General features: G+C 48.2%; 1 protein-coding gene across 3 annotated transcripts in view; it reads left to right on the plus strand.

The window, feature by feature from the left end:
- NBEAL2 (neurobeachin like 2) overlaps positions 1-26,035 on the plus strand; it is a 205,423-nt gene that overhangs the window by 131,098 nt on the left and 48,290 nt on the right. For 2 of the 3 annotated variants that reach the window (XM_088463189.1, XM_088463190.1), the window contains exons 8-14: positions 767-1,067; positions 3,204-3,310; positions 5,238-5,321; positions 18,294-18,377; positions 19,700-19,798; positions 21,785-22,356; positions 25,242-25,374. In XM_088463189.1, the coding sequence (XP_088319315.1) occupies positions 767-1,067; positions 3,204-3,310; positions 5,238-5,321; positions 18,294-18,377; positions 19,700-19,798; positions 21,785-22,356; positions 25,242-25,374 (1,380 nt within the window). The remainder of the gene's footprint in view (positions 1-766; positions 1,068-3,203; positions 3,311-5,237; positions 5,322-18,293; positions 18,378-19,699; positions 19,799-21,784; positions 22,357-25,241; positions 25,375-26,035) is intronic. The other variant, XM_088463191.1, reaches the window with a different exon arrangement.

The following is a 26,035-nucleotide window of genomic DNA, read 5'->3' on the forward strand; positions in this document are numbered from 1 at the left end:
GCGCTTAGAGGTTCTGTGTATGTACCAGGGCAGGAGAGAGATGAGACTCTGGTCCTGAGACCGTCCTGATTTATATACAGCGCTTAGAGGTTCTGTGTATGTACCAGGGCAGGAGAGAGATGAGACTCCCATCGCCACCCGCAGACTCCGGTCCTGAGACCGTTCTGATTTATATACAGCGCTTAGAGGTTCTGTGTATGTACCAGGGCAGGAGAGAGATGAGACTCCCATCGCCACCCGCAGACTCCGGTCCTGAGACCGTTCTGATTTATATACAGCGCTTAGAGGTTCTGTGTATGTACCAGGGCAGGAGAGAGATGAGACTCTGGTCCTGAGACCGTCCTGATTTATATACAGCGCTTAGAGGTTCTGTGTATGTACCAGGGCAGGAGAGAGATATGAGATTCCCATCGCCACCCGCAGACTCCGGTCCTGAGACCGTTCTGATTTATATACAGCGCTTAGAGGTTCTGTGTATGTACCAGGGCAGGAGAGAGATGAGACTCTGGTCCTGAGACCGTTCTGATTTATATACAGCGCTTAGAGGTTCTGTGTATGTACCAGGGCAGGAGAGAGATGAGACTCCCATCGCCACCCGCAGACTCCGGTCCTGAGACCGTTCTGATTTATATACAGCGCTTAGAGGTTCTGTGTATGTACCAGGGCAGGAGAGAGATGAGACTCCCATCGCCACCCGCAGACTCCGGTCCTGAGACCGTTCTGATTTTTTGTGTTTGCTTAACGTTGATTTGTGGTTTCATTACAGAGCAACGCGCTGGTCCTCATCACTCAGGCCTCCGTGGATGTCCTCATGCTGGTCTTACAGAGCTGGTATGTCTACCAGGATGCCAGGGACCCTCGGGTACTGCAGCTGGCACTGGACTGTCTCATTGGCATGACTCACATTCTGCATGGCAGTAACCCCAGGCAGAGGAGAGTGGAGATCAGATACATCCTGGACAGTTATTTCAAGGTCCTCAACTGCGACCGGCCCCTGTATTCCCTGGAGAGAGTACAGGGGCCACACTGGGAGGAAGGACTCTTGTCACTTCGCATCAGCATGCTCCGTATGTATACACTGGGCACATGGTTGTGGGTATAATATGCCGACATGGTCACCCCTGCTGGGCAGTGCGGCTGATGAGAGGTTGCCCCCCGCCCCCCCAACATCCTCCGCGGCTCTAGAGGGTTCACGCTCTGCTCTTTTGGGAATGCCTGGAGCTAATCCTGCACGGAGAAGGGTCCACAAAGCTCTGGGGCTGGAGATGCTCTGTACCCACCCTGACGCTGCAGCATCACCATGTTTGTTCTAATGCAGTAATATCACATAGAGGAACACAAAGCTCTGGGGCTGGAGATGCTCTGTACCCACCCTGACGCTGCAGTAATATCACATAGAGGAACACAAAGCTCTGGGGCTGGAGATGCTCTGTACCCACCCTGACGCTGCAGTAATATCACATAGAGGAACACAAGGCTCTGGGGCTGGAGATGCTCTGTACCCACCCTGACGCTGCAGTAATATCACATAGAGGAACACAAGGCTCTGGGGCTGGAGATGCTCTGTACCCACCCTGACGCTGCAGTAATATCACATAGAGGAACACAAGGCTCTGGGGCTGGAGATGCTCTGTACCCACCCTGACGCTGCAGTAATATCACATAGAGGAACACAAGGCTCTGGGGCTGGAGATGCTCTGTACCCACCCTGATGCTGCAGTAATATCACATAGAGGAACACAAGGCTCTGGGGCTGGAGATGCTCTGTACCCACCCTGATGCTGCAGTAATATCACATAGAGGAACACAAGGCTCTGGGGCTGGGGATGCTCTGTACCCACCCTGACGCTGCAGTAATATCACATAGAGGAACACAAGGCTCTGGGGCTGGAGATGCTCTGTACCCACCCTGACGCTGCAGTAATATCACATAGAGGAACACAAGGCTCTGGGGCTGGAGATGCTCTGTACCCACCCTGACGCTGCAGTAATATCACATAGAGGAACACAAGGCTCTGGGGCTGGAGATGCTCTGTACCCACCCTGACGCTGCAGTAATATCACATAGAGGAACACAAGGCTCCGTCTGACCTGCACACAACTAGTAATCAAACTTTCCGGGTTACGAAACCCCTATAAATCCTCTAAACTAAATGACACCTACTTCTGCCCTCAGACCACTTCCTGTTCCTGGCAGTAATGACAAAACCATGTTCCCGGGGTATTTTGTAACAGGACCTGGTGCAATGCGCTGGAACAGGACACGTTTGTGCCGTGTTGTTACATATCCGCTCGCTCAGCGCGATTGTGATACAATCCTTGTACGGAGTCTCTTTACTCTCAGTTACTATTGTTATTCTATCTCCTTCCCACAAATAACTGATTTATTTTACTTTATCAACTCACAATTTATTACATGTCTTACAAACATTTTTTTTTTTTTTTTTTTTAGCGTTTTTAGATATTTACCCTCTGTGGGGACCTAATAGTGATGGGAGACGGTGTTGGATCTCCCCAGCCCACTAACACTATGACTTCCAATGTTATTGCAGCTTCTATGTAACAACACAGGCCCAACAGTGGCTGCCGCACAACCGCCATTAGCAGCCGCGGTAAATATTCGCCGGTCAGAGCCTGAGGTGAATCTGCTGTGGCTGGTGGAGAGCGGACTGAATAAATATACGTCACATGTACTGAGCATTACAGCTATAGATGATAGATGCCGGCTGTCTAATAATGAAGTATTACTCCTGGAGTGTCCAGCCCATGTACTGACAGGCAGGACCCCCGAGAGCTTGGGTGGGCATGGCCAAAGGGGCGTGACTATGCACTGTGCCGTATATAAGAAGACATGCGCCACTGCTAAGTGCCAGCTGCCATGCCACCCTGAGCATGCTATGAGAGCTGTAGGAAGGCTGGCAGCTGGCAGCAATTGGCTCTGAATGGTCACATGACATAACGGGGAGATATATAGCTGATTGCTCTGTTACCTCTGTGCATTGCACGTCTCTCCCTTCGCCTGCACTGCTGCATGATGGGTACAAAGACAATGGCGCATCTTTATATAAAGGGAAGAGGTGTATGTACCCTGCATGCCGCCATTATCCCCAATGTAACCCGAGCCCTCCAGTAGAAGCCCCTGTAACCTGTATAGTAATGGAATATATGACTAGCACGTTCTTCTCTCCATTCCTGGGTTTCAGGCGCCATCCCTGAGATGCTGAGATGCAGCGATCGCCCCGTCCTGCAGGCCGTGTTCCTCAGTAATAACTGCTTTGAACACATCATCCGGCTCATTCAGAACAGCAAGGTAGGAGCCGCTGTGGGCTAGAGCGCAATACGTGTAGAAACGGCGACCTGCGCTATATTCAGAGTGAGAGATCCCCGAACCTCTCTACACTGCGGCTGCGAGATGATTTGTTCCGTCACAGTGTCTCTGAGTGTAATTTGCAGCTGCGGGAGGATTTATTCCGTCACAGTGTCTCTGAGTGTAATTTGCAGCTGCGAGATGATTTGTTCCGTCACAGTGTCTCTGAGTGCAATTTGCAGCTTCGAGATTTATTCCGTCAGTGTCTATGAGTGCAATTTGCAGCTGCGAGATGATTTTTTCCGTCACAGTGTCTCTGAGTGCAATTTGCAGCTGCCAGAGGATGTATTCCGTCAGTGTCTCTGAGTGCAATTTGCAGCTGCAGGAGGATTTATTCCGTCAGTGTCTCTGAGTGCAGTTTGCAGCTGCGAGATGATTTATTCCGTCACAGTGTCTCTGAGTGCAATTTGCAGCTGCGAGATGATTTATTCTGCTGAGTGTAATTTGCAGCTGCGAGATGATTTATTCCGTCACAATGTCTTTGAGTGCAATTTGCAGCTGCGAGATGATTTGTTCCGTCACAGTGTCTCTGAGTGCAATTTACAGCTGCGAGATGATTTGTTCCGTCACAGTGTCTCTGAGTGCAATTTGCAGCTGCGGGAGGATTTGTTCTGTCACAGTGTCTCTGAGTGCAATTTACAGCTGCGAGATGATTTGTTCCGTCACAGTGTCTCTGAGTGTAATTTGCAGCTGCGGGAGTATTTATTCCGTCACAGTGTCTCTGAGTGTAATTTGCAGCTGCGAGATGATTTGTTCCGTCACAGTGTCTCTGAGTGCAATTTGCAGCTTCGAGATTTATTCCGTCAGTGTCTATGAGTGCAATTTGCAGCTGCGAGATGATTTGTTCCGTCACAGTGTCTCTGAGTGCAATTTGCAGCTGCCGGAGGATTTATTCCGTCAGTGTCTCTGAGTGCAATTTGCAGCTGCAGGAGGATTTATTCCGTCACAGTGTCTCTGAGTGCAATTTGCAGCTGCAGGAGGATTTATTCCGTCACAGTGTCTCTTGAGTGCAATTTGCAGCTGCGAGATGATTTATTCCGTCAGTGTCTCTGAGTGCAGTTTGCAGCTGCGAGATGATTTGTTCCATCACAGTGTCTCTGAGTGTAATTTGCAGCTGCGAGATGATTTATTCCGTCAGTGTCTCAGAGTGCAATTTGCAGCTGCGAGATGATTTATTCTGCTGAGTGTAATTTGCAGCTGCGAGATGATTTATTCCGTCACAATGTCTTTGAGTGCAATTTGCAGCTGCGAGATGATTTGTTCCGTCACAGTGTCTCTGAGTGCAATTTGCAGCTGCGGGAGGATTTGTTCTGTCACAGTGTCTCTGAGTGCAATTTACAGCTGCGAGATGATTTGTTCCGTCACAGTGTCTCTGAGTGCAATTTACAGCTGCGAGATGATTTGTTCCGTCACAGTGTCTCTGAGTGCAATTTGCACCTTGCTCCCCAGGCTACGAAATGACTGTGAGATCAGTAATGAGAGCTCCTCAGGGTGGCTCAGAATTGTGTTTGTGTCCAGCTAGCCTTGCACACTACCCCAGGGCAGCAATCCTTATTTACCGTGGTAAAGCGCCCTCTAATGGCCACTCATTGGTAGTGCGCACATCTACAATTTGAAGCACTTAGATGAATATTTAACTTTACTAAAATGAAGAGTTTATGCAGCTGACATCTGTCAGATCATGGTGTACGTGGGCCTCCAATCTCTGTACGGTGTTACCCTCTGATTCCTGTCATCCTCTGTGCTGCCCCCACCCGCTCCTGTCTGCTGTTAGCGTTGTGTTACTCTCTGTGTGATTCCTCCACCTCCTGTATCTGTATAATTAACAACCCGCGCTACATGTAACCTCTCTGACTCCCGTTTCCGACAGCTGTATTTGAGCAGTGGTCTCCAGCCAGAGGAGAGTGGGAATGACCTGACCACTAAGTTACTGACTGAGCATGATATCATGAAGGTATTACACGGTACTCCCACCACGGGCTGCACGGCATTTGTGGTAACAACATGTGCTGCTTTTGCTTCTAAATAAATGGTGTCAGCGTGATGTCCTGACAGGACCATCCTCTAACGTCACTGCATTGTATGGCGCAGGTCCTGACAGGACCATCCTCTAACGTCACTGCATTGTATGGCGCAGGTCCTGACAGGACCATCCTCTAACGTCACTGCATTGTATGGCGCAGGTCCTGACAGGACCATCCTCTAACGTCACTGCATTGTATGGCGCAGGTCCTGATAGGACCGTTCTCTAACGTCACTGCATTGTATGGTGCAGGTCCTGACAGGACCGTCCTCTAACGTCACTGCATTGTATGGCGCAGGTCCTGACAGGACCGTCCTCTAACGTCACTGCATTGTATGGCGCAGGTCCTGACAGGACCATCCTCTAACGTCACTGCATTGTATGGCGCAGGTCCTGACAGGACCATCCTCTAACGTAACTGCATTGTATGGTGCAGGTCCTGACAGGACCATCCTCTAACGTAACTGCATTGTATGGTGCAGGTCCTGACAGGACCATCCTCTAACGTCACTGCATTGGGGGTCTGCAGGATCAGCTGAAGGCGTAGACGAACCGCCTCTAATACACCTCTCTCCCATACTCCTAATACACAGATACCAGGACACCCCTCTCCCATACTCCTAATACACAGATACCAGGACACCCCTCTCCCATACTCCTAATATACAGATACCAGGACACCCCTCTCCCATACTCCTAATATACAGATACTAGGACACCCCTCTCCCATACTCCTAATACACAGATACCAGGACACCCCTCTTCCATACTCCTAATACACAGATACAGGACACCTCTCCCATTCTCCTAATATACAGATACAGGACACCTCTCTCACATCTCCTAATACACAGAAACCAGGCCACCTCTCTGCCATACTCCTAATATACAGATACCAGGACACCTCTCTCCCATACTCCTAATTTACAGATACCAGGACACCTCTCTCCCATCCCCCTAATACACAGATACAGGACACCTCTCTCCCATCCCCCTAATACACAGATACAGGACACCTCTCTCCCATACTCCTAATACACAGATACCAGGACACTTCTCTCCCATACTTCTAATACACAGATACCAGGACACCCCTCTCCAATACTCCTAATATACAGATACCAGGACACCCCTCTCCCATACTCCTAATATACAGATACAGGACACCACTCTCACATCTCCTAATACACAGAAACCAGGACACCTCTCTGCCATACTCCTAATATACAGATACCAGGACACCTCTCTCCCATACTCCTAATATACAGATACCAGGACACCCCTCTTCCATACTCCTAATACACAGATACAGGACACCTCTCTCCAATCCCCCTAATACACAGATACCAGGACACCTCTCTCCCATACTCCTAATATACAGATACCAGGACACCTCTCCCATTCTCCTAATATACAGATACAGGACACCTCTCTCACATCTCCTAATACACAGAAACCAGGACACCTCTCTGCCATACTCCTAATATACAGATACCAGGACACCTCTCTCCCATACTCCTAATATACAGATACCAGGACACCCCTCTTCCATACTCCTAATACACAGATACAGGACACCTCTCTCCAATCCCCCTAATACACAGATACCAGGACACCTCTCTCCCATACTCCTAATATACAGATACCAGGACACCTCTCCCATTCTCCTAATATACAGATACAGGACACCACTCTCACATCTCCTAATACACAGAAACCAGGACACCTCTCTGCCATACTCCTAATATACAGATACCAGGACACCTCTCTCCCATACTCCTAATATACAGATACCAGGACACCCCTTTTCCATACTCCTAATACACAGATACAGGACACCTCTCTCCAATCCCCCTAATACACAGATACCAGGACACCTCTCTCCCATACTCCTAATATACAGATACCAGGACACCTCTCCCATTCTCCTAATATACAGATACAGGACACCTCTCTCACATCTCCTAATACACAGATACCAGGACACCTCTCTCCCATACTCCTAATTTACAGATACCAGGACACCTCTCTCCCATCCCCATAATACACAGATACAGGACACCTCTCTCCCATCCCCCTAATACACAGATACCAGGACACCCCTCTCCAATACTCCTAATATACAGATACCAGGACACCTCTCTCCCATACTCCTAATATACAGATACCAGGACACCTCTCCCATCCTAATACATAGATACCAGGACACTTCTCTCCCATCCTCCTAATACACAGAAATTAGGACACCTCTATCCCGTCCCCACTATTACACTGATACAAGGACACCTCTCTCCCATACTTCTAATATACAGATACCAGGACACCTCTCTCCCATACTACTAATACACAGATACAGGACACCTCTCTCCCATCCCCCTAATACACAGATACAGGACACCTCTCCCATCCTAATACATAGATACCAGGACACTTCTCTCCCATCCTCCTAATACACAGAAATTAGGACACCTCTATCCCGTCCCCACTATTACACTGATACAAGGACACCTCTCTCCCATACTTCTAATATACAGATACCAGGACACCTCTCTCCCATACTACTAATACACAGATACAGGACACCTCTCTCCCATCCCCCTAATACACAGATACAGGACACCTCTCTGCCATACTCCTAATACACAGATACCAGGACACCTCTCTCCCATAGTCCTAATACACAGATACCAGGGCATCTCTCTCCCATACTCCTAATATACAGATACCAGGACACCTCTCTCCCATACTCCTAACATACAGTTACCAGGACACCTTTCTTCTATACTCTTAATACATAGATACCAGGACACCTCTCTGCCATACTTAAAATACGCATATACCAGGACACCTCTCTCCCATACTCCTAATAAACAGATACCACGACACCTCTCTCCCATACTTCTAATATACAGATACCAGGACACATCTCTTCTATATTCCTAAAACACAGATACCAGGACACCTCTCTCCCATCCTCCTAATACACAGATACCAGGACACCCCTCTCCCATACTCCTAATATACAGATACCAGGACGCCTCTCTCCCATATTCCTAATACACAGATACCAGGACATCTCTCTCCCATACTCCTAATATACAGATACCAGGACACCTCTCTCCCATACTCTTAATATACAGATACCAGGACACCTTGCTCCCATCCTCCTAATACACAGAAACCAGGACATCCCTCTCCCATACTCCTAATATACAGATACCAGGACACCTCTCCCATCCTAATACACAGATACCAGGACACCTCTATCCCATCCCCCTAATATACAGACACCAGGACACCTCTCTCCCATCCTCCTAATACACAGATACCAGGACACCTCTCTCCCATTCTCCTAATACACAGATACCAGGACACCTCTCTCCCATCCCCCTAATATATACATGTGTTTGAAAGCGCTGTGGGTCACATTGACAGAATATTTTTTCCACTGGCGTAAGCTCGTCCTCCGGCAACAACAGTCTGACCCGCCTTCACTAACTGGTCAGACTGGTTTACCCTGTAATCACTGCGGTTCATGAACAAAGAGCACAGGATTAGTGACGGTTGTGTCTGGCTGCTCTAATGGTTTGTTTGGGCAATGTGACGTGTCACGTTCATTATCTGTCCTCTGTACTCCCTACACCTGTGACACGCAGGTAATCACTAACAGAGAGCAGACACCTGTGATGTCCCCTGTACTCCCTACTCCTGTGACACGCAGGTGACTGTCTGCCCTCTGCTAGTGATGTCCCCTGTACTCCCTACACCTGTGACACGCAGGTGACTATCTGCCCTCTGCTAGTGATGTCCCCTGTATTCCCTACACCTGTGACACGCAGGTGACTGTCTGCCCTCTGCTAGTGATGTCCCCTGTACTCCCTACACCTGTGACACGCTGGTGACTGTCTGCCCTCTGCTAGTGATGTCCCCTGTACTCCCTACACCTGTGACACGCAGGTGACTGTCTGCCCTCTGCTAGTGATGTCCCCTGTACTCCCTACACCTGTGACACGCAGGTGACTGTCTGCCCTCTGCTAGTGATGTCCCCTGTACTCCCTACACCTATGACACGCTGGTGACTGTCTGCTCTCTGCTAGTGATGTCCCCTGTACTCCTTACACCTGTCACACGCAGGTGACTGTCTGCACTCTGCTAGTGATGTCCCCTGTACTCCCTACACCTGTGACACGCAGGTGACTGTCTGCCCTCTGCTAGTGATGTCCCCTGTATTCCCTACATCTGTGACACGCAGGTGTCTGTCTGCCCTCTGCTTGGAATTACCTGCCCTTTGTATTACACTGCTGGGCGTCTTCACATGGCTTACACTTTATAACCTCTGCGAGGAGGGGGATACAGCTATGTGACATCGCTGCCGCAGATGTAGCCAGCGTTTACACAGCGCAGGCAGAGAGTCTATGTATACGTTCTAGAAGAACAAGTTTGTAAACTCACTAAAAACTTTCCCAATGTACGCGGCACATCTACACAAACCTGGCACATCTACACAAACCTGGCACATCTACATAATCCTGGCACAGACTTGTTCCCTAATCGGGAAGCCTGCGAATCGGTATGAGGAAAATGTGTCTGTAGGACCTAGATCAGAGCATTATCTCCGGAGTGATTGGAGACGTATAGCGCAACGTAACGAGGACTCCACAGCTGGCACCATTTATTTTGTGCTTCTTTGTGTCTGATGCTTAGATTGTGATTTTTGTCTCTTCTATAATATCTTTATGGTCCAGTATCTGTAAATAAGTCACTGTATAGAAAACAGATTGATAATATGTGACGTCCCTGTGATTGCACTGATCGCTGATCAGCCAGTTATCTGTAGTAGGGAGCTGTATGTGAGAGCACATTGTGTGTATGTTACACTGCCGCCCTGTAATACATCCTGTTATATATAATCAGCCAGTTATCTGTAGTAGGGAGCTGTATGTGAGAGCACATTGTGTGTATGTTACACTGCCGCCCTGTAATACATCCTGTTATATAATCAGCCAGTTATCTGTAGTAGGGAGCTGTATGTGAGAGCACATTGTGTGTATGTTACACTGCCGCCCTGTAATACATCCTGTTATATAATCAGCCAGTTATCTGTAGTAGGGAGCTTTATGTGATCACATTGTGTGTATGTTACACTGCCGCCCTGTAGTATATCCTGTTATATAATCAGCCAGTTATCTGTAGTAGGGAGCTGTATGTGAGAGCACATTGTGTGTATATTACACTGCCGCCCTGTAATACATCCTGTTATATATAATCAGCCAGTTATCTGTAGTAGGGAGCTGTGTGTGAGAGCACATTGTGTGTATGTTACACTGCCGCCCTGTAATACATCCTGTTATATAATCAGCCAGTTATCTGTAGTAGGGAGCTGTATGTGAGAGCACATTGTGTGTATGTTACACTGCCGCCCTGTAATACATCCTGTTATATAATCAGCCAGTTATCTGTAGTAGGGAGCTGTATGTGAGAGCACATTCTGTGTATGTTATACTGCCGCCCTGTAATACATCCTGTTATATAATCAGCCAGTTATATGTAGTAGGGAGCTTTATGTGAGAGCACATTGTGTGTATGTTACACTGCCGCCCTGTAATACATCCTGTTATATAATCAGCCAGTTATCTGTAGTAGGGAGCTGTATGTGAGAGCACATTGTGTGTATGTTACACTGCCGCCCTGTAATACATCCTGTTATATAATCAGCCAGTTATATGTAGTAGGGAGCTTTATGTGAGAGCACATTGTGTGTATGTTACACTGCTGCCCTGTAATACATCCTGTTATATAATCAGCCAGTTATATGTAGTAGGGAGCTTTATGTGAGAGCACATTGTGTGTATATTACACTGCCGCCCTGTAATACATCCTGTTATATAATCAGCCAGTTATCTGTAGTAGGGAGCTGTATGTGAGAGCACATTGTGTGTATGTTACACTGCCGCCCTGTAATACATCCTGTTATATAATCAGCCAGTTATCTGTAGTAGGGAGCTGTATGTGAGAGCACATTCTGTGTATGTTATACTGCCGCCCTGTAATACATCCTGTTATATAATCAGCCAGTTATATGTAGTAGGGAGCTTTATGTGAGAGCACATTGTGTGTATGTTACACTGCCGCCCTGTAATACATCCTGTTATATAATCAGCCAGTTATATGTAGTAGGGAGCTTTATGTGAGAGCACATTGTGTGTGTATGTTACACTGCCGCCCTGTAGTACATCCTGTTATATAATCAGCCAGTTATCTGTAGTAGGGAGCTGTATGTGATCACATTGTGTGTGTATGTTACACTGCCGCCCTGTAGTACATCCTGTTATATAATCAGCCAGTTATCTGTAGTAGGGATCTGTATGTGAGAGCACATTGTGTGTATATTACACTGCCGCCCTGTAGTACATCCTGTTATATAATCAGCCAGTTATCTGTAGTAGGGAGCTGTATGTGAGAGCACATTGTGTGTGTATATTACACTGCCGCCCTGTAATATATCCTGTTATATAATCAGCCAGTTATCTGTAGTAGGGAGCTGTATGTGAGAGCACATTGTGTGTATGTTACACTGCCGCCCTGTAGTACATCCTGTTATATAATCAGCCAGTTATCTGTAGTAGGGAGCTGTATGTGAGAGCACTTTGTGTGTATGTTACACTGCCGCCCTGTAGTACATCCTGTTATATAATCAGCCAGTTATCTGTAGTAGGGAGCTGTATGTGAGAGCACATTGTGTGTATATTACACTGCCGCCCTGTAATACATCCTGTTATATAATCAGCCAGTTATCTGTAGTAGGAAGCTGTATGTGAGAGCACATTGTGTGTATGTTACACTGCCGCCCTGTAGTATATCCTGTTATGTAATCAGCCAGTTATCTGTAGTAGGGAGCTGTATGTGAGAGCACATTGTGTGTATGTTACACTGCTGCCCTGTAATACATCCTATTATATATAATCAGCCAGTTATCTGTAGTAGGGAGCTGTATGTGAGAGCACATTGTGTGTATATTACACTGCCGCCCTGTAGTACATCCTGTTATATAATCAGCCAGTTATCTGTAGTAGGGAGCTGTATGTGAGAGCACATTGTGTGTGTATATTACACTGCCGCCCTGTAATGCATCCTGTTATATAATCAGCCAGTTATATGTAGTAGGGAGCTGTATGTGAGAGCACACTGTGTGTATGTTACACTGCCGCCCTGTAGTACATCCTGTTATATAATCAGCCAGTTATCTGTAGTAGGGAGCTGTATGTGAGAGCACATTGTGTGTATGTTACACTGCCGCCCTGTAATACATCCTGTTATATAATCAGCCAGTTATCTGTAGTAGGGAGCTGTATGTGAGAGCACATTGTGTGTATGTTACACTGCCGCCCTGTAATACATCCTGTTATATAATCAGCCAGTTATCTGTAGTAGGGAGCTGTATGTGAGAGCACATTGTGTGTATGTTACACTGCCGCCCTGTAATACATCCTGTTATATAATCAGCCAGTTATCTGTAGTAGGGAGCTGTATGTGAGAGCACATTGTGTGTATGTTACACTGCCGCCCTGTAGTACATCCTGTTATATAATCAGCCAGTTATCTGTAGTAGGGAGCTGTATGTGAGAGCACACTGTGTGTGTATTACACTGCCGCCCTGTAATACATCCTGTTATATAATCAGCCAGTTATCTGTAGTAGGGATCTGTATGTGAGAGCACATTGTGTGTATGTTACACTGCCGCCCTGTAATACATCCTGTTATATAATCAGCCAGTTATCTGTAGTAGGGAGCTGTATGTGAGAGCACACTGTGTGTGTATATTACACTGCCGCCCTGTAATACATCCTGTTATATAATCAGCCAGTTATCTGTAGTAGGGAGCTGTATGTGAGAGCACACTGTGTGTGTATATTACACTGCCGCCCTGTAGTACATCCTGTTATATAATCAGCCAGTTATATGTAGTAGGGAGCTTTATGTGAGAGCACATTGTGTGTATGTTACACTGCCGCCCTGTAATACATCCTGTTATATAATCAGCCAGTTATCTGTAGTAGGGAGCTGTATGTGAGAGCACATTGTGTGTATGTTACACTGCTGCCCTGTAGTACATCCTGTTATATAATCAGCCAGTTATCTGTAGTAGGGAGCTGTATGTGAGAGCACATTGTGTGTATATTACCCTGCCGCCCTGTAGTACATCCTGTTATATAATCAGCCAGTTATCTGTAGTAGGGAGCTGTATGTGAGAGCACATTGTGTGTATATTACACTGCCGCCCTGTAATACATCCTGTTATATAATCAGCCAGTTATCTGTAGTAGGGAGCTGTATGTGAGAGCACATTGTGTGTATGTTACACTGCCGCCCTGTAATACATCCTGTTATATAATCGGCTTTGAAGTGGTGGAGTGAAAGTAAATATCAACCCCCCTCAGATTGAATACCAGTGTCAGCGGCTGTCCCCCATCTATCTCTCTTACACAGGGCTTGGGGTCACTCTGTAGTTCCATGTTACCCATTATCAGTGTAATTAGGATGTTTCTGCATTCCTGAAGGATCTATGTATGAATACACCTATATAGCCGGGTTGTTCTCTGGAAGTTTTTATTCAGTGTTAAATAGAATCTTTAGACTTTACATCTTACCTGGTACAATCCATGTACATTTTGAAAACCCTTAGTTTGAATTTAAATGTGATTGCAAGCTCTGCAGCCTACTAGGAGCCCAGAGAAGTCCAAGGGTGCAGTGGATGCAATGCTTAATAGGGAATAAAACTATTCTCCGACGGCAGCCGCAGCCCCATGTGACGGCAGCCGCAGCCCCATGTGACGGCAGCCGCAGCCCCATGTGACGGCAGCCGCAGCCCCATGTGACGGCAGCCACAGCCCCTTAATTTTTGCAGGTTTCTATGGGCGTTGCTAAGCTCACATTTACCAAGCTCTGGAGTTTGGCTAACGCTATCTGAAGATGGCGTTAGTCGCTGCACCCTATGGGCTACACTGCAAAGTTTACCAGGTTAGGGTTCCCTCGGAACTATCCCAGGGAATGGCCACTGCACATGCCTGGTCTATTTAATACATTCGGGTGGTATTGTCGCATACTGCACTGTGCTTGTGGGTGCTAATACCATGCCCAGATCCCATAGAGAATGAGGTTATTGATAAAAGGGCCCCACAGTCATTGCATTGATACCGCAGCACCACTAGAGGACGCTGTAACCCCAGCGTTATACAGGAGCTAGAAAAAATTGCTGTGATTTAGCCGAGGAATAGCGGAAAGATAATGAGCGTACGGATGACAAGTCTCTTACAGCGGAATATGGAGGCTTAAGATTAGTTGTGTGGTTTTATTTATTTTGTTTTCTTATGAATATATTGTTTTATGGATAATAGAACACAGACTCCTCAATCTGAAGTCTGATGTTTCTGTGTATACCGTTACCTCTGAATTGCCTGCAGCGTCGTCTACATGCTGACGCCACACTTATCTTGCTGGTGTACGTTCAACTCTGTGTCAGCTCTGAGTGTTTTATTGGTTATGCTGCATGACATACATGATAGTACCGTGTGTATATGTGTAGCTGTGCCTGTGTCAGTGCTCCTGTAACTGAGGGTTCCTGGTGTATTACTGATGGTACCGTGTGTATATATGTGTAGCTGTGCCTGTGTCAGTGCTCCTGTAACTGCGGGTTCCTGGTGTATTACTGATGGTACCGTGTGTATATGTGTAGCTGTGCCTGTGTCAGTACTCCTGTAACTAAGGGTTCCTGGTGTATTACTGATGGTACCGTGTGTATATGTGTAGCTGTGCCTGTGTCAGTACTCCTGTAACTAAGGGTTCCTGGTGTATTACTGATGGTACCGTGTGTATATGTGTAGCTGTGCCTGTGTCAGTACTCCTGTAACTGAGGGTTCCTGGTGTGTTACTGGTGGTACCGTGTGTATATGTGTAGCTGTGCCTGTGTCAGTACTCCTGTAACTGAGGGTTCCTGGTGTGTTACTGGTGGTACCGTGTGTATATGTGTAGCTGTGCCTGTGTCAGTACTCCTGTAACTGAGGGTTCCTGGTGTATTACTGATGGTACCGTGTGTATATGTGTAGCTGTGCCTGTGTCAGTACTCCTGTAACTAAGGGTTCCTGGTGTGTTACTGGTGATACCGTGTGTATATGTGTAGCTGTGCCTGTGTCAGTACTCCTGTAACTGAGGGTTCCTGGTGTGTTACTGGTGGTACCGTGTGTATATGTGTAGCTGTGCCTGTGTTAGTCCTCCTGTAACTGAGGGTTCCTGGTGTGTTACTGGTGGTACCGTGTGTATATGTGTAGCTGTGCCTGTGTCAGTACTCCTGTAACTAAGGGTTCCTGGTGTATTACTGGTGGTACCGTGTGTATATATGTAAATGTGCCTGTGTCAGTACTCCTGTAACTGAGGGTTCCTGGTGTATTACTGATGGTACCGTGTGTAGCTGTGCCTGTGTCAGTACTCCTGTAACTGAGGGTTCCTGGTGTATTACTGATGGTACCGTGTGTATATGTGTAGCTGTGCCTGTGTCAGTGCTCCTGTAACTGAGGGTTCCTGGTGTATTACTGATGGTACCGTGTGTATATATGTGTAGCTGTGCCTGTGTCAGTGCTCCTGTAACTGCGGGTTCCTGGTGTATTACTGATGGTACCGTGTGTATATGTGTAGCTGTGCCTGTGTCAGTACTCCTGTAACTAAGGGTTCCTGGTGTATTACTGATGGTACCGTGTGTATATGTGTAGCTGTGCCTGTGTCAGTACTCCTGTAACTAAGGGTTCCTGGTGTATTACTGATGGTACCGTGTGTATATGTGTAGCTGTGCCTGTGTCAGTACTCCTGTAACTGAGGGTTCCTGGTGTGTTACTGGTGGTACCGTGTGTATATGTGTAGCTGTGCCTGTGTCAGTACTCCTGTAACTGAGGGTTCCTGGTGTGTTACTGGTGGTACCGTGTGTATATGTGTAGCTGTGCCTGTGTCAGTACTCCTGTAACTGAGGGTTCCTGGTGTATTACTGATGGTACCGTGTGTATATGTGTAGCTGTGCCTGTGTCAGTACTCCTGTAACTAAGGGTTCCTGGTGTGTTACTGGTGATACCGTGTGTATATGTGTAGCTGTGCCTGTGTCAGTACTCCTGTAACTGAGGGTTCCTGGTGTGTTACTGGTGGTACCGTGTGTATATGTGTAGCTGTGCCTGTGTTAGTCCTCCTGTAACTGAGGGTTCCTGGTGTGTTACTGGTGGTACCGTGTGTATATGTGTAGCTGTGCCTGTGTCAGTACTCCTGTAACTAAGGGTTCCTGGTGTATTACTGGTGGTACCGTGTGTATATATGTAAATGTGCCTGTGTCAGTACTCCTGTAACTGAGGGTTCCTGGTGTATTACTGATGGTACCGTGTGTAGCTGTGCCTGTGTCAGTACTCCTGTAACTGAGGGTTCCTGGTGTATTACTGATGGTACCGTGTGTATATGTGTAGCTGTGCCTGTGTTAGTCCTCCTGTAACTGAGGTTTCCTGGTGTATTACTGATGGTACCGTGTGTGTAGCTGTGCCTGTGTTAGTCCTCCTGTAACTGAGGGTTCCTGGTGTGTTACTGATGGTACCGTGTTTATATGTGTAGCTGTGCCTGTGTTAGTCCTCCTGTAACTGAGGGTTCCTGGTGTATTACTGATGGTACCGTGTGTGTATATGTGTAGCTGTGCCTGTGTTAGTCCTCCTGTAACTGAGGGTTCCTGGTGTATTACTGATGGTACCGTGTGTATATGTGTAGCTGTGCCTGTGTCAGTACTCCTGTAACTAAGGGTTCCTGGTGTATTTCTGATGGTACCGTGTATACGGTATATGTGTAGCTGTGCCTGTGTTAGTCCTCCTGTAACTGAGGTTTCCTGGTGTATTACTGATGGTACCGTGTGTATATGTGTAGCTGTGCCTGTGTCAGTACTCCTGTAACTGAGGGTTCCTGGTGTATTACTGATGGTACCGTGTGTATATGTGTAGCTGTGCCTGTGTCAGTACTCCTGTAACTGAGGGTTCCTGGTGTATTACTGTTGGTACCGTATGTGTAGCTGTGCCTGTGTTAGTCCTCCTGTAAATGAGGGTTCCTGGTGTATTACTGATGGTACTCTGTGTGTGTATATGTGTAGCTGTGCCTGTGTCAGTCCTCCTGTAACTGAGGGTTCCTGGTGTATTACTGATGGTACCGTGTGTGTATATGTGTAGATGTGCCTGTGTTAGTCCTCCTGTAACTGAGGGTTCCTGGTGTATTACTGATGGTACCGTGTGTGTATATGTGTAACTGTGCCTGTGTCAGTACTCCTGTAACTGAGAGTTCCTGGTGTATTACTGATGGTACCGTGTGTATATTTGTAGATGTGCCTGTGTCAGTACTCCTGTAACTGAGGGTTCCTGGTGTATTACTGATGGTACTGTGTGTGTATATGTGTAGCTGTTCCTGTGTCAGTCCTCCTGTAACTGAGGGTTCCTGGTGTATTACTGATGGTACCGTGTGTATATGTGTAGCTGTGCCTGTGTCAGTACTCCTGTAACTGAGGGTTCCTGGTGTATTACTGATGGTACTGTGTGTGTATATGTGTAGCTGTGCCTGTGTCAGTCCTCCTGTAACTGAGGGTTCCTGGTGTATTACTGATGGTACCGTGTGTGTATATGTGTAGCTGTGCCTGTGTCAGTCTTCCTGTAACTGAGGGTTCCTGGTGTATTACTGATGGTAAGATTAGTGTTGGTGCAGTAACCTGGTGCATTCCTGCCTATCATACAATCGTGTTGGTGCTGTGGCATGTACCGTGATTTGGTGTCGCATGGTGATGGGTTTCTTCATGCTGAACAGAAGTAAACTTTCATCTCACTGTAGAACCTGTTGTTATTTAGGTGATCGACAGCGATTCGGATGCAATCACAGTCAATGCTATCGGTGTCTTGACTTCAATCATGAGGAGTTCTCCGTCGGCCAAGGTCGGTGTTACTTATGGGTTCTCCATCTGTTATATTGTACCAGTATCCTGTATTATTATAGGGCTGATTCTGAGGTGGGAGCAATACAAGAACTAAAAGCCAGGAACTTTGCCCCTTGGTTACACCGTGCTGCACTGCGGCCAGGGCAGGTGTAAGATGTGCAGAGAGATTAGATTTGGGAGGGACGTGTACAGTGAAATCTAAATTTCAGTGTAAGAATAAAGCTGTCCAGCATTTGTGGGCTACATGCAAAAGCAGCCGGTATTTACCCTGCATGCAAATAATAAATGTATCTACCCCCCACCCCTGCAGTGCAGCGTGGTTTTACCAAGGTGCAGTTCCTGGCGTTTCTTGCTATGCTCCCATCTCTGAGGCACTGAGAATTGGGAGTGGGTTACTGTGGCCATCGGCTAAACAAAAGTGGATTCATCCCATCCTTGCGTTTTATAAAACAGATCACGTGTGTGAAAGCGACGTTATATGTACATTGTCTGCCTGCCACTGCTGTTCTAGTTCTCGCATTGTATTTGCCTAGATCCCAGCAGAAAATAGTCCACGTGGGCTCTAAATCTATCATTTCCACTATACTCAGAGGCATAATGCATAATACATGCGACAAGCCAGGGGTTTATCGCCTCTTCCATATGGTGGAGCCCTCCACAAATGTGTCTACTGTTTACAGATACTATCAGATTACTGTGATTGGGGTTGTGCCTCATGCCTCGGTGATGTCACCGGTTCCTACAGTAGGTGTAGGCACTGTGTGGCACTCCAGCTGTTGTTACACATCAAAGCATGTACTAATAGCAAGAATTGTGGCTGGGCATGCTGGAATGTGTAGTTCCACAGTAGCTGGGGTGCCACATTACATTTTGGATGTGATCCTGAATGTCGCTGGAGCTGTGGCTGCCGCATCTGTTGATCAGGTGGAGGTGGGAGTGGGAAGGGACCCAGTGAGGAGCAAGATGAGGAAATCGCTGTGTCCCCAAATAAACAGCTCTCTGCGGGACCCTACATTAAGCTAGAAGCCCCCGGGCAGATAAAAGCTGCATTTTCTGAATCAAACACTGTTCATATAATTATCACTTGACGCTTTTAATCTGCGATATATTTTATTTGGATTCATACTAGTACATAGTGTGCGCGGGATGTCAGAGTGTCGGCACCAAGTGACAGAAACCCTAGAACAGTGATTTGTCTTTCAGGAACGCGCAGTATACGAAGTCTGTTTATTACGTATTCATTGACTTTCACTTCATTTTGATCATTTCAAATTCATTTCTGATTACCTGATGGGTGATTTTTCCTATCTCCTTTCTAAGGAGGTGTTCAAAGAGCGGATCGGCTACCCACATCTCTATGAGGTCCTGAAGAGTCGCAGTCAGCCGACCAAACGTCTTCTCCAGCAGCTTCTAAACATGGTAATTATTGGGGAATGAGTTCTTCATCAGGAAGCAATCGCCAGATGGGGGTGACTGCTGTGCAGGGCTCAGAGAGCAATCGCCGGATGAGAGTGACTGCTGTGCAGGTCTCTATCAGGGAGCAATCACCGGATTGGAGTGACTGCTGTGCAGGGCTCATGGAGCAATCACCGGATGAGAGTTACTGCTGTGCAGGGCTCTGCCAGGGAGCAGTCACCGGATGGGAGTGACTGCTGTGCAGGTCTCTGTCAGGGAGCGATCGTCGGATGAGAGTGACTGCTGTACAGGGCTCGGGGAGCAATCACCGGATGAGAGTGACTGCTGTGCAGGGCTCTGTCAGGGAGCAATCGCTTGATGAGAGTGAGCAATCGCCGGATGCGAGTGTGCTGTGCAGGGCTCTGTCAGGGAGCAATCGTCGGATGAGAGTGACTGCTGTACAGGGCTCGGGGAGCAAACGCCGGATGAGAGTGACTGCTGTGCAGGGCTCTGTCAGGTAGCGATCGCCGGATGAGAGTGACTGCTGTGCAGGGCTCTGCCAGGGAGCATTCGCCGGATGAGAGTGACTGCTGTGCAGGGCTCTGTCAGGTAGCGATCGCCGGATGAGAGTGACTGCTGTGCAGGGCTCTGTCATGGAGGGATCGGCGGATGAGAGTGACTGCTGTGCAGGGCTCTGCCAGTGAGGGATCGCCGGATGAGAGTGACTGCTGTGCAGGGCTCTGTCAGGTAGCGATCGCCGGATGAGAGTGACTGCTGTGCAGGGCTCATGGAGCAATCGCCGGATGAGAGTGACTGCTGTGCAGGTCTCTATCAGGGAGCAATCGCCGGATTGGAGTGACTGCTGTGCAGGGCTCAAGGAGCAATCACCGGATGAGAGTTACTGCTGTGCAGGGCTCTGCCAGGGAGCAGTCACCGGATGGGAGTGACTGCTGTGCAGGTCTCTATCAGGGAGCAATCGCCGGATGGGAGTGACTGCTATGCAGGGCTCAAGGAGCAATCGCCGGACGAGAGTGACTGCTGTGCAGGGCTCTGTCAGGGAGCAATCGCTTGATGAGAGTGAGCAATCGCCGGATGCGAGTGTGCTGTGCAGGGCTCTGTCAGGGAGCAATCGTCGGATGAGAGTGACTGCTGTACAGGGCTCGGGGAGCAGTCGCCGGATGAGAGTGACTGCTGTGCAGGGCTCTGTCAGGTAGCGATCGCCGGATGAGAGTGACTGCTGTGCAGGGCTCTGCCAGGGAGCAATCGCCGGATGAGAGTGACTGCTGTGCAGGGCTCTGTCAGGTAGCGATCGCCGGATGAGAGTGACTGCTGTGCAGGGCTCTGTCATGGAGGGATCGCCGGATGAGAGTGACTGCTGTGCAGTGTTCTGCCAGGGAGGGATCGCCGGATGAGAGTGACTGCTGTGCAGGGCTCTGTCAGGGAGGGATCGCCGGATGAGAGTGACTGCTGTGCATGGCTCTGCCAGGGAGGGATCGCCGGATGGTAGTGGCTGCTGTCCAGGGCTCTGTCAGGGAAGGATCGCCGGATGAGAGTGACTGCTGTGCAGGGCTCTGTCAGGGAGGGATCGCCGGATTGGAGTGACTGCTGTCCAGGGCTCTGTCAGGGAGGGATCACCGGATGAGAGTGACTGCTGTGCAGGGCTCTGTCAGGGAGCAATTGCCGGATGGGAGTGACTGCTGTGCAGGGCTCTGTCAGGGAGGGATCGCCGGATGGGAGTGACTGCTATCCAGGGCTCTGTCAGGGAGGGATCGCCGGATGGGAGTGACTGCTGTGCAGGGCTCTAACAGGGGCACAGCGGACCTGCACACTGTGACTGCTAATAAATGAAATAAAATGAAATCATAAAATTGATTACTATACACTAACTGAAAGATAAATATATTGTTTTGGTTGTATCCCTGTAAAATACCTCTGTGCCATGTTCCACATTACTTGCTGTTTTCATCAGAATTCCTCATAACATCCACCTCTGTATTTTCCCCCATGCAGGCCATGGAAGGTGCTTACAGCTCAGATTCTGCCGTTTGTATCCAAAATGAGCAGCCGCTGCTTATCCTGGTCCAGTGGATCCCGGAACTGTCTCCTAGAGATCTCCAGATCTTGGTGTCCGAGTGGCTGAATAATATCTGCGACTCCTCGCTGCGTAACAGCATGACTTGTGTCCAGGCCGGGATGGTCGGCTATATCCTTGCAGCTCTGCGCAGTGAGAAGGAGTTAGACGGGAAATGCGCTGAAAACCTCATCCATCTCCTGCAGGCGCTGGGCCGTCTGTCTATCAGGCCCTTCGAGCTCCGCGATCTTCTCAAGCTGCTCCGGACTGAGGGACACTGCTGCCACCCCTATGCAGCGCAGGTTATCCGGGCGCTCTCTTCCATGGCGAGACAGGACGGGCCAGAGAGGGCGCTGCAATATTTTGACTTGACACCCAGTATGTCTGGTATCATGGTACCACCCATGCAGAAGTGGCCCGGCACTGGCTTTGCCTTCCATGCCTGGGTCTGTCTAATCGATGATGCCAGAGAGCATTTGCCAACCGGAAAGAAACGCAAGCAGCTGTACAGGTAATGGAAATAAGGGGCGAGGTTACACGGTGGTTAGCATTGCTGTCGCACAGGTTTGATTCCCCCTGGGATCTATTGTATAGATGTGTCCACACATTCACCGATCCTCAAATCAACCTAAATAACTCCGCTGCTCTGCGACAAAATTTCTAACTGATCCGCGCCAATGCCTGCCGCCACAAAATTTGCGTCTTAGTCACATCTCTAATGTGACCAAACTACTGTATAATGCACAGGTACCCTGGGTGCTGGCTCTGGCGTTAACTGCAGCTGATGTGTGCGACTCAGACACTAACCGCGGTAACAAGGCAAAAGACTGAGGTCCGATACTAGTGAGCCGCACCATGCATCGCACACATCATTGTTTGTGTGTGTATGCTCGCATGTCTGTGTGTATGCTCGTGTGTGTGTGTATGCGCGCATGTGTGTGTGTGTGTGTATGCTCGCGTGTGTGTGTGTGTATGTTCGCATGTCTGTGTGTGTATGCTCGCATGTCTGTGTGTGTGTGCTCGCATGTCTGTGTGTGTGTGTGCTCGCATGTCTGTGTATGCTCGCATGTCTGTGTGTGTGTGCTCGCATGTGTGTGTGTGTGTGCTCGCATGTGTGTGTGTGTTCGCATGTGTGTGTGTGCTCGCATGTCTGTGTGTGTGTGCTCGCATGTCTGTGTGTGTGTGCTCGCATGTCTGTGTGTGTGTGTGCTCGCATGTCTGTGTGTGTGTGTGCTCGCATGTCTGTGTGTGTGTGCTCGCATGTCTGTGTGTGTGTGCTCGCATGTCTGTGTGTGTGTGCTCGCATGTCTGTGTGTGTGTGCTCGCATGTCTGTGTGTGTATTATCCTGTGATAGCGGAGGGACTGTAATGTGAGTGAGTAGATCATTATCCTGTGATAGCGGAGGGACTGTAACGTGAGTAGATCATTATCATGTGACAGTGGAGGGTCTGTAACGTGAGTGAGTAGATCACTATCCTGTGATAGTGGAGGGACTGTAACGTGAGTAGATCATCATCCTGTGATAGGGGAGGGACTGTAACGTGAGTAGATCATTATCCTGTGACAGTGGAGGGACTGTAACGTGAGTGAGTAGATCATTATCCTGTGATAGCGGAGGGTCTGTAACGTGAGTGAGTAGATCATTATCCTGTGACAGCGGAGGGACTGTAATGTGAGTAGATCACTATCCTGTGACAGCAGAGGGACTGTAACGTGAGTAGATCATTATCCTGTGACAGCGGAGGGACTGTAACGTGAGTAGATCATTATCCTGTGATAGCGGAGGGACTGTAACGTGAGTGAGTAGATCATTATCCTGTGATAGGGGAGGAGGGACTGTAACGTGAGTAGAGCATTATCCTGTGATAGGGGAGGGACTGTAACGTGAGTGAGTAGATCATTATCCTGTGATAGGGGAGGGACTGTAACGTGAGTAGATCATTATCCTGTGACAGCGGAGGGACTGTAACGTGAGTGAGTAGATCATTATCCTGTGATAGCGGAGGGACTGTAATGTGAGTGAGTAGATCATTATCCTGTGATAGGGGAGGGTCTGTAATGTGAGTGAGTAGATCATTATCCTGTGATAGCGGAGGGTCTGTAACGTGAGTGAGTAGATCATTATCCTGTGACAGCGGAGGGACTGTAATGTGAGTAGATCATTATCCTGTGATAGCAGAGGGACTGTAACATGAGTAGATCATTATCCTGTGACAGCGGAGGGACTGTAATGTGAGTAGATCATTATCCTGTGATAGCGGAGGGACTGTAATGTGAGTAGATCATTATCCTGTGACAGCGGAGGGACTGTAACGTGAGTAGATCATTATCCTGTGACAGCGGAGGGACTGTAACGTGAGTAGATCATTATCCTGTGATAGCGGAGGGACTGTAACGTGAGTGAGTAGATCATTATCCTGTGATAGGGGAGGAGGGACTGTAACGTGAGTAGAGCATTATCCTGTGATAGGGGAGGGACTGTAACGTGAGTGAGTAGATCATTATCCTGTGATAGGGGAGGGACTGTAACGTGAGTAGATCATTATCCTGTGACAGCGGAGGGACTGTAACGTGAGTGAGTAGATCATTATCCTGTGATAGCGGAGGGACTGTAATGTGAGTGAGTAGATCATTATCCTGTGATAGCGGAGGGACTGTAACGTGAGTGAGTAGATCATTATCCTGTGATAGCGGAGGGTCTGTAACGTGAGTGAGTAGATCATTATCCTGTGACAGCGGAGGGACTGTAATGTGAGTAGATCATTATCCTGTGATAGCAGAGGGACTGTAACATGAGTAGATCATTATCCTGTGACAGCGGAGGGACTGTAATGTGAGTAGATCATTATCCTGTGATAGCGGAGGGACTGTAATGTGAGTAGATCGCTATCCTGTGATAGCGGAGGGACTGTAACGTGAGTAGATCATCATCCTGTGATAGGGGAGGGACTGTGACGTGAGTAGATCATTATCATGTGATAGCAGAGGGACTGTAATGTGAGTAGATCACTATCCTGTGACAGCGGAGGGACTGTAACGTGAGTAGATCATTATCCTGTGACAGCGGAGGGACTGTAACGTGAGTAGATCATTATCCTGTGATAGCGGAGTGTCTGTAACGCTTCTGGGTAACTATTACACCTGAAACAAAAAAAGTATTCCCCCAGCACTCAGAGTGAAATCAGCAATGAGATGTGAAAAAATACATGGTGGTAGATATTTCAGAGATCTCAGTTGCATATATTTGCAAAAATATGGCTAAGCCTCCGGGCCGCGTCACGGCGTCTCTGATACCGGGGGATTACTTTTCTTGTTTCTTGTACAGACTAACCCCTGAGCAGCTGTATACCATGTATAACTATTACACCTGTGACTGATCCCTGTTTGCGGATTAGCTTCTTCTCAGCGAGCGGGACGGGGTTCGAGGCATTCTTCACCATGGACGGGATGCTGGTGGTGGCTGTCTGTACGAAGAAAGACTACATGACCGTGGCATTGCCCGAGCTGCACTTCAATGACTCCATGTGGGTGAGTCTCTATTAGGCCAGACGCCTATAGGACACCGAGGCTGCTTTTCTGATTATTATTATTTCTCTTTCATCCACTAGGGTGAAGTGGAGGTGCTTACGCTGGGGTATAGAGACGTGGATAGCTGGAGCTGGCACTTAAAATAATTTAGAAGTGTGAAGCTCCTCCCCCTCTATGCCCCATCAGCCCTCAGTTTAGAAAATGTGCCTACTAGGAGCTGGTCACATCATGCTGTGCTCCAGCAATACATATATTTTATTTATCTAGGTTTCTTTATTTTTACATCTTTTGACACTTTTAGGTACCCTTCGCCACCTCTTTAAAGGTGGGCTCCGGGTACCTGGCGCCCTGCCTTATAGGAGGCAGGAAGGAGTGCACAGCGCTTATATGAAAAGCACTGACAGCTCCTTACCGCCACAGCACATTCTCAACAAGGAAGAAGAGAAGTGCTGACTGCTGCAGAGAGACTTCTATCGGGGACCACGCAGTGAGTAACCACCTGCGCATCCCCCGGCTCCCAGCCCCGCCGCTGCCCAGCGGTTTTACATGTTATAGTATGCTGGGCAGCTGATGCAGAGCGCTACACGCGGCTCCACTGCTCTCCCTCTTCCACCCTGGTGCGGGGCAGTTCATTAAGAGGGGGAGGACATTAACAGTAGCG

Source organism: Taudactylus pleione, unplaced genomic scaffold, assembly GCF_031769625.1.
Source record: "Taudactylus pleione unplaced genomic scaffold, aTauple2 ptg001330l, whole genome shotgun sequence".
Classification (NCBI taxonomy): Eukaryota; Metazoa; Chordata; class Amphibia; order Anura; family Myobatrachidae; genus Taudactylus; species Taudactylus pleione.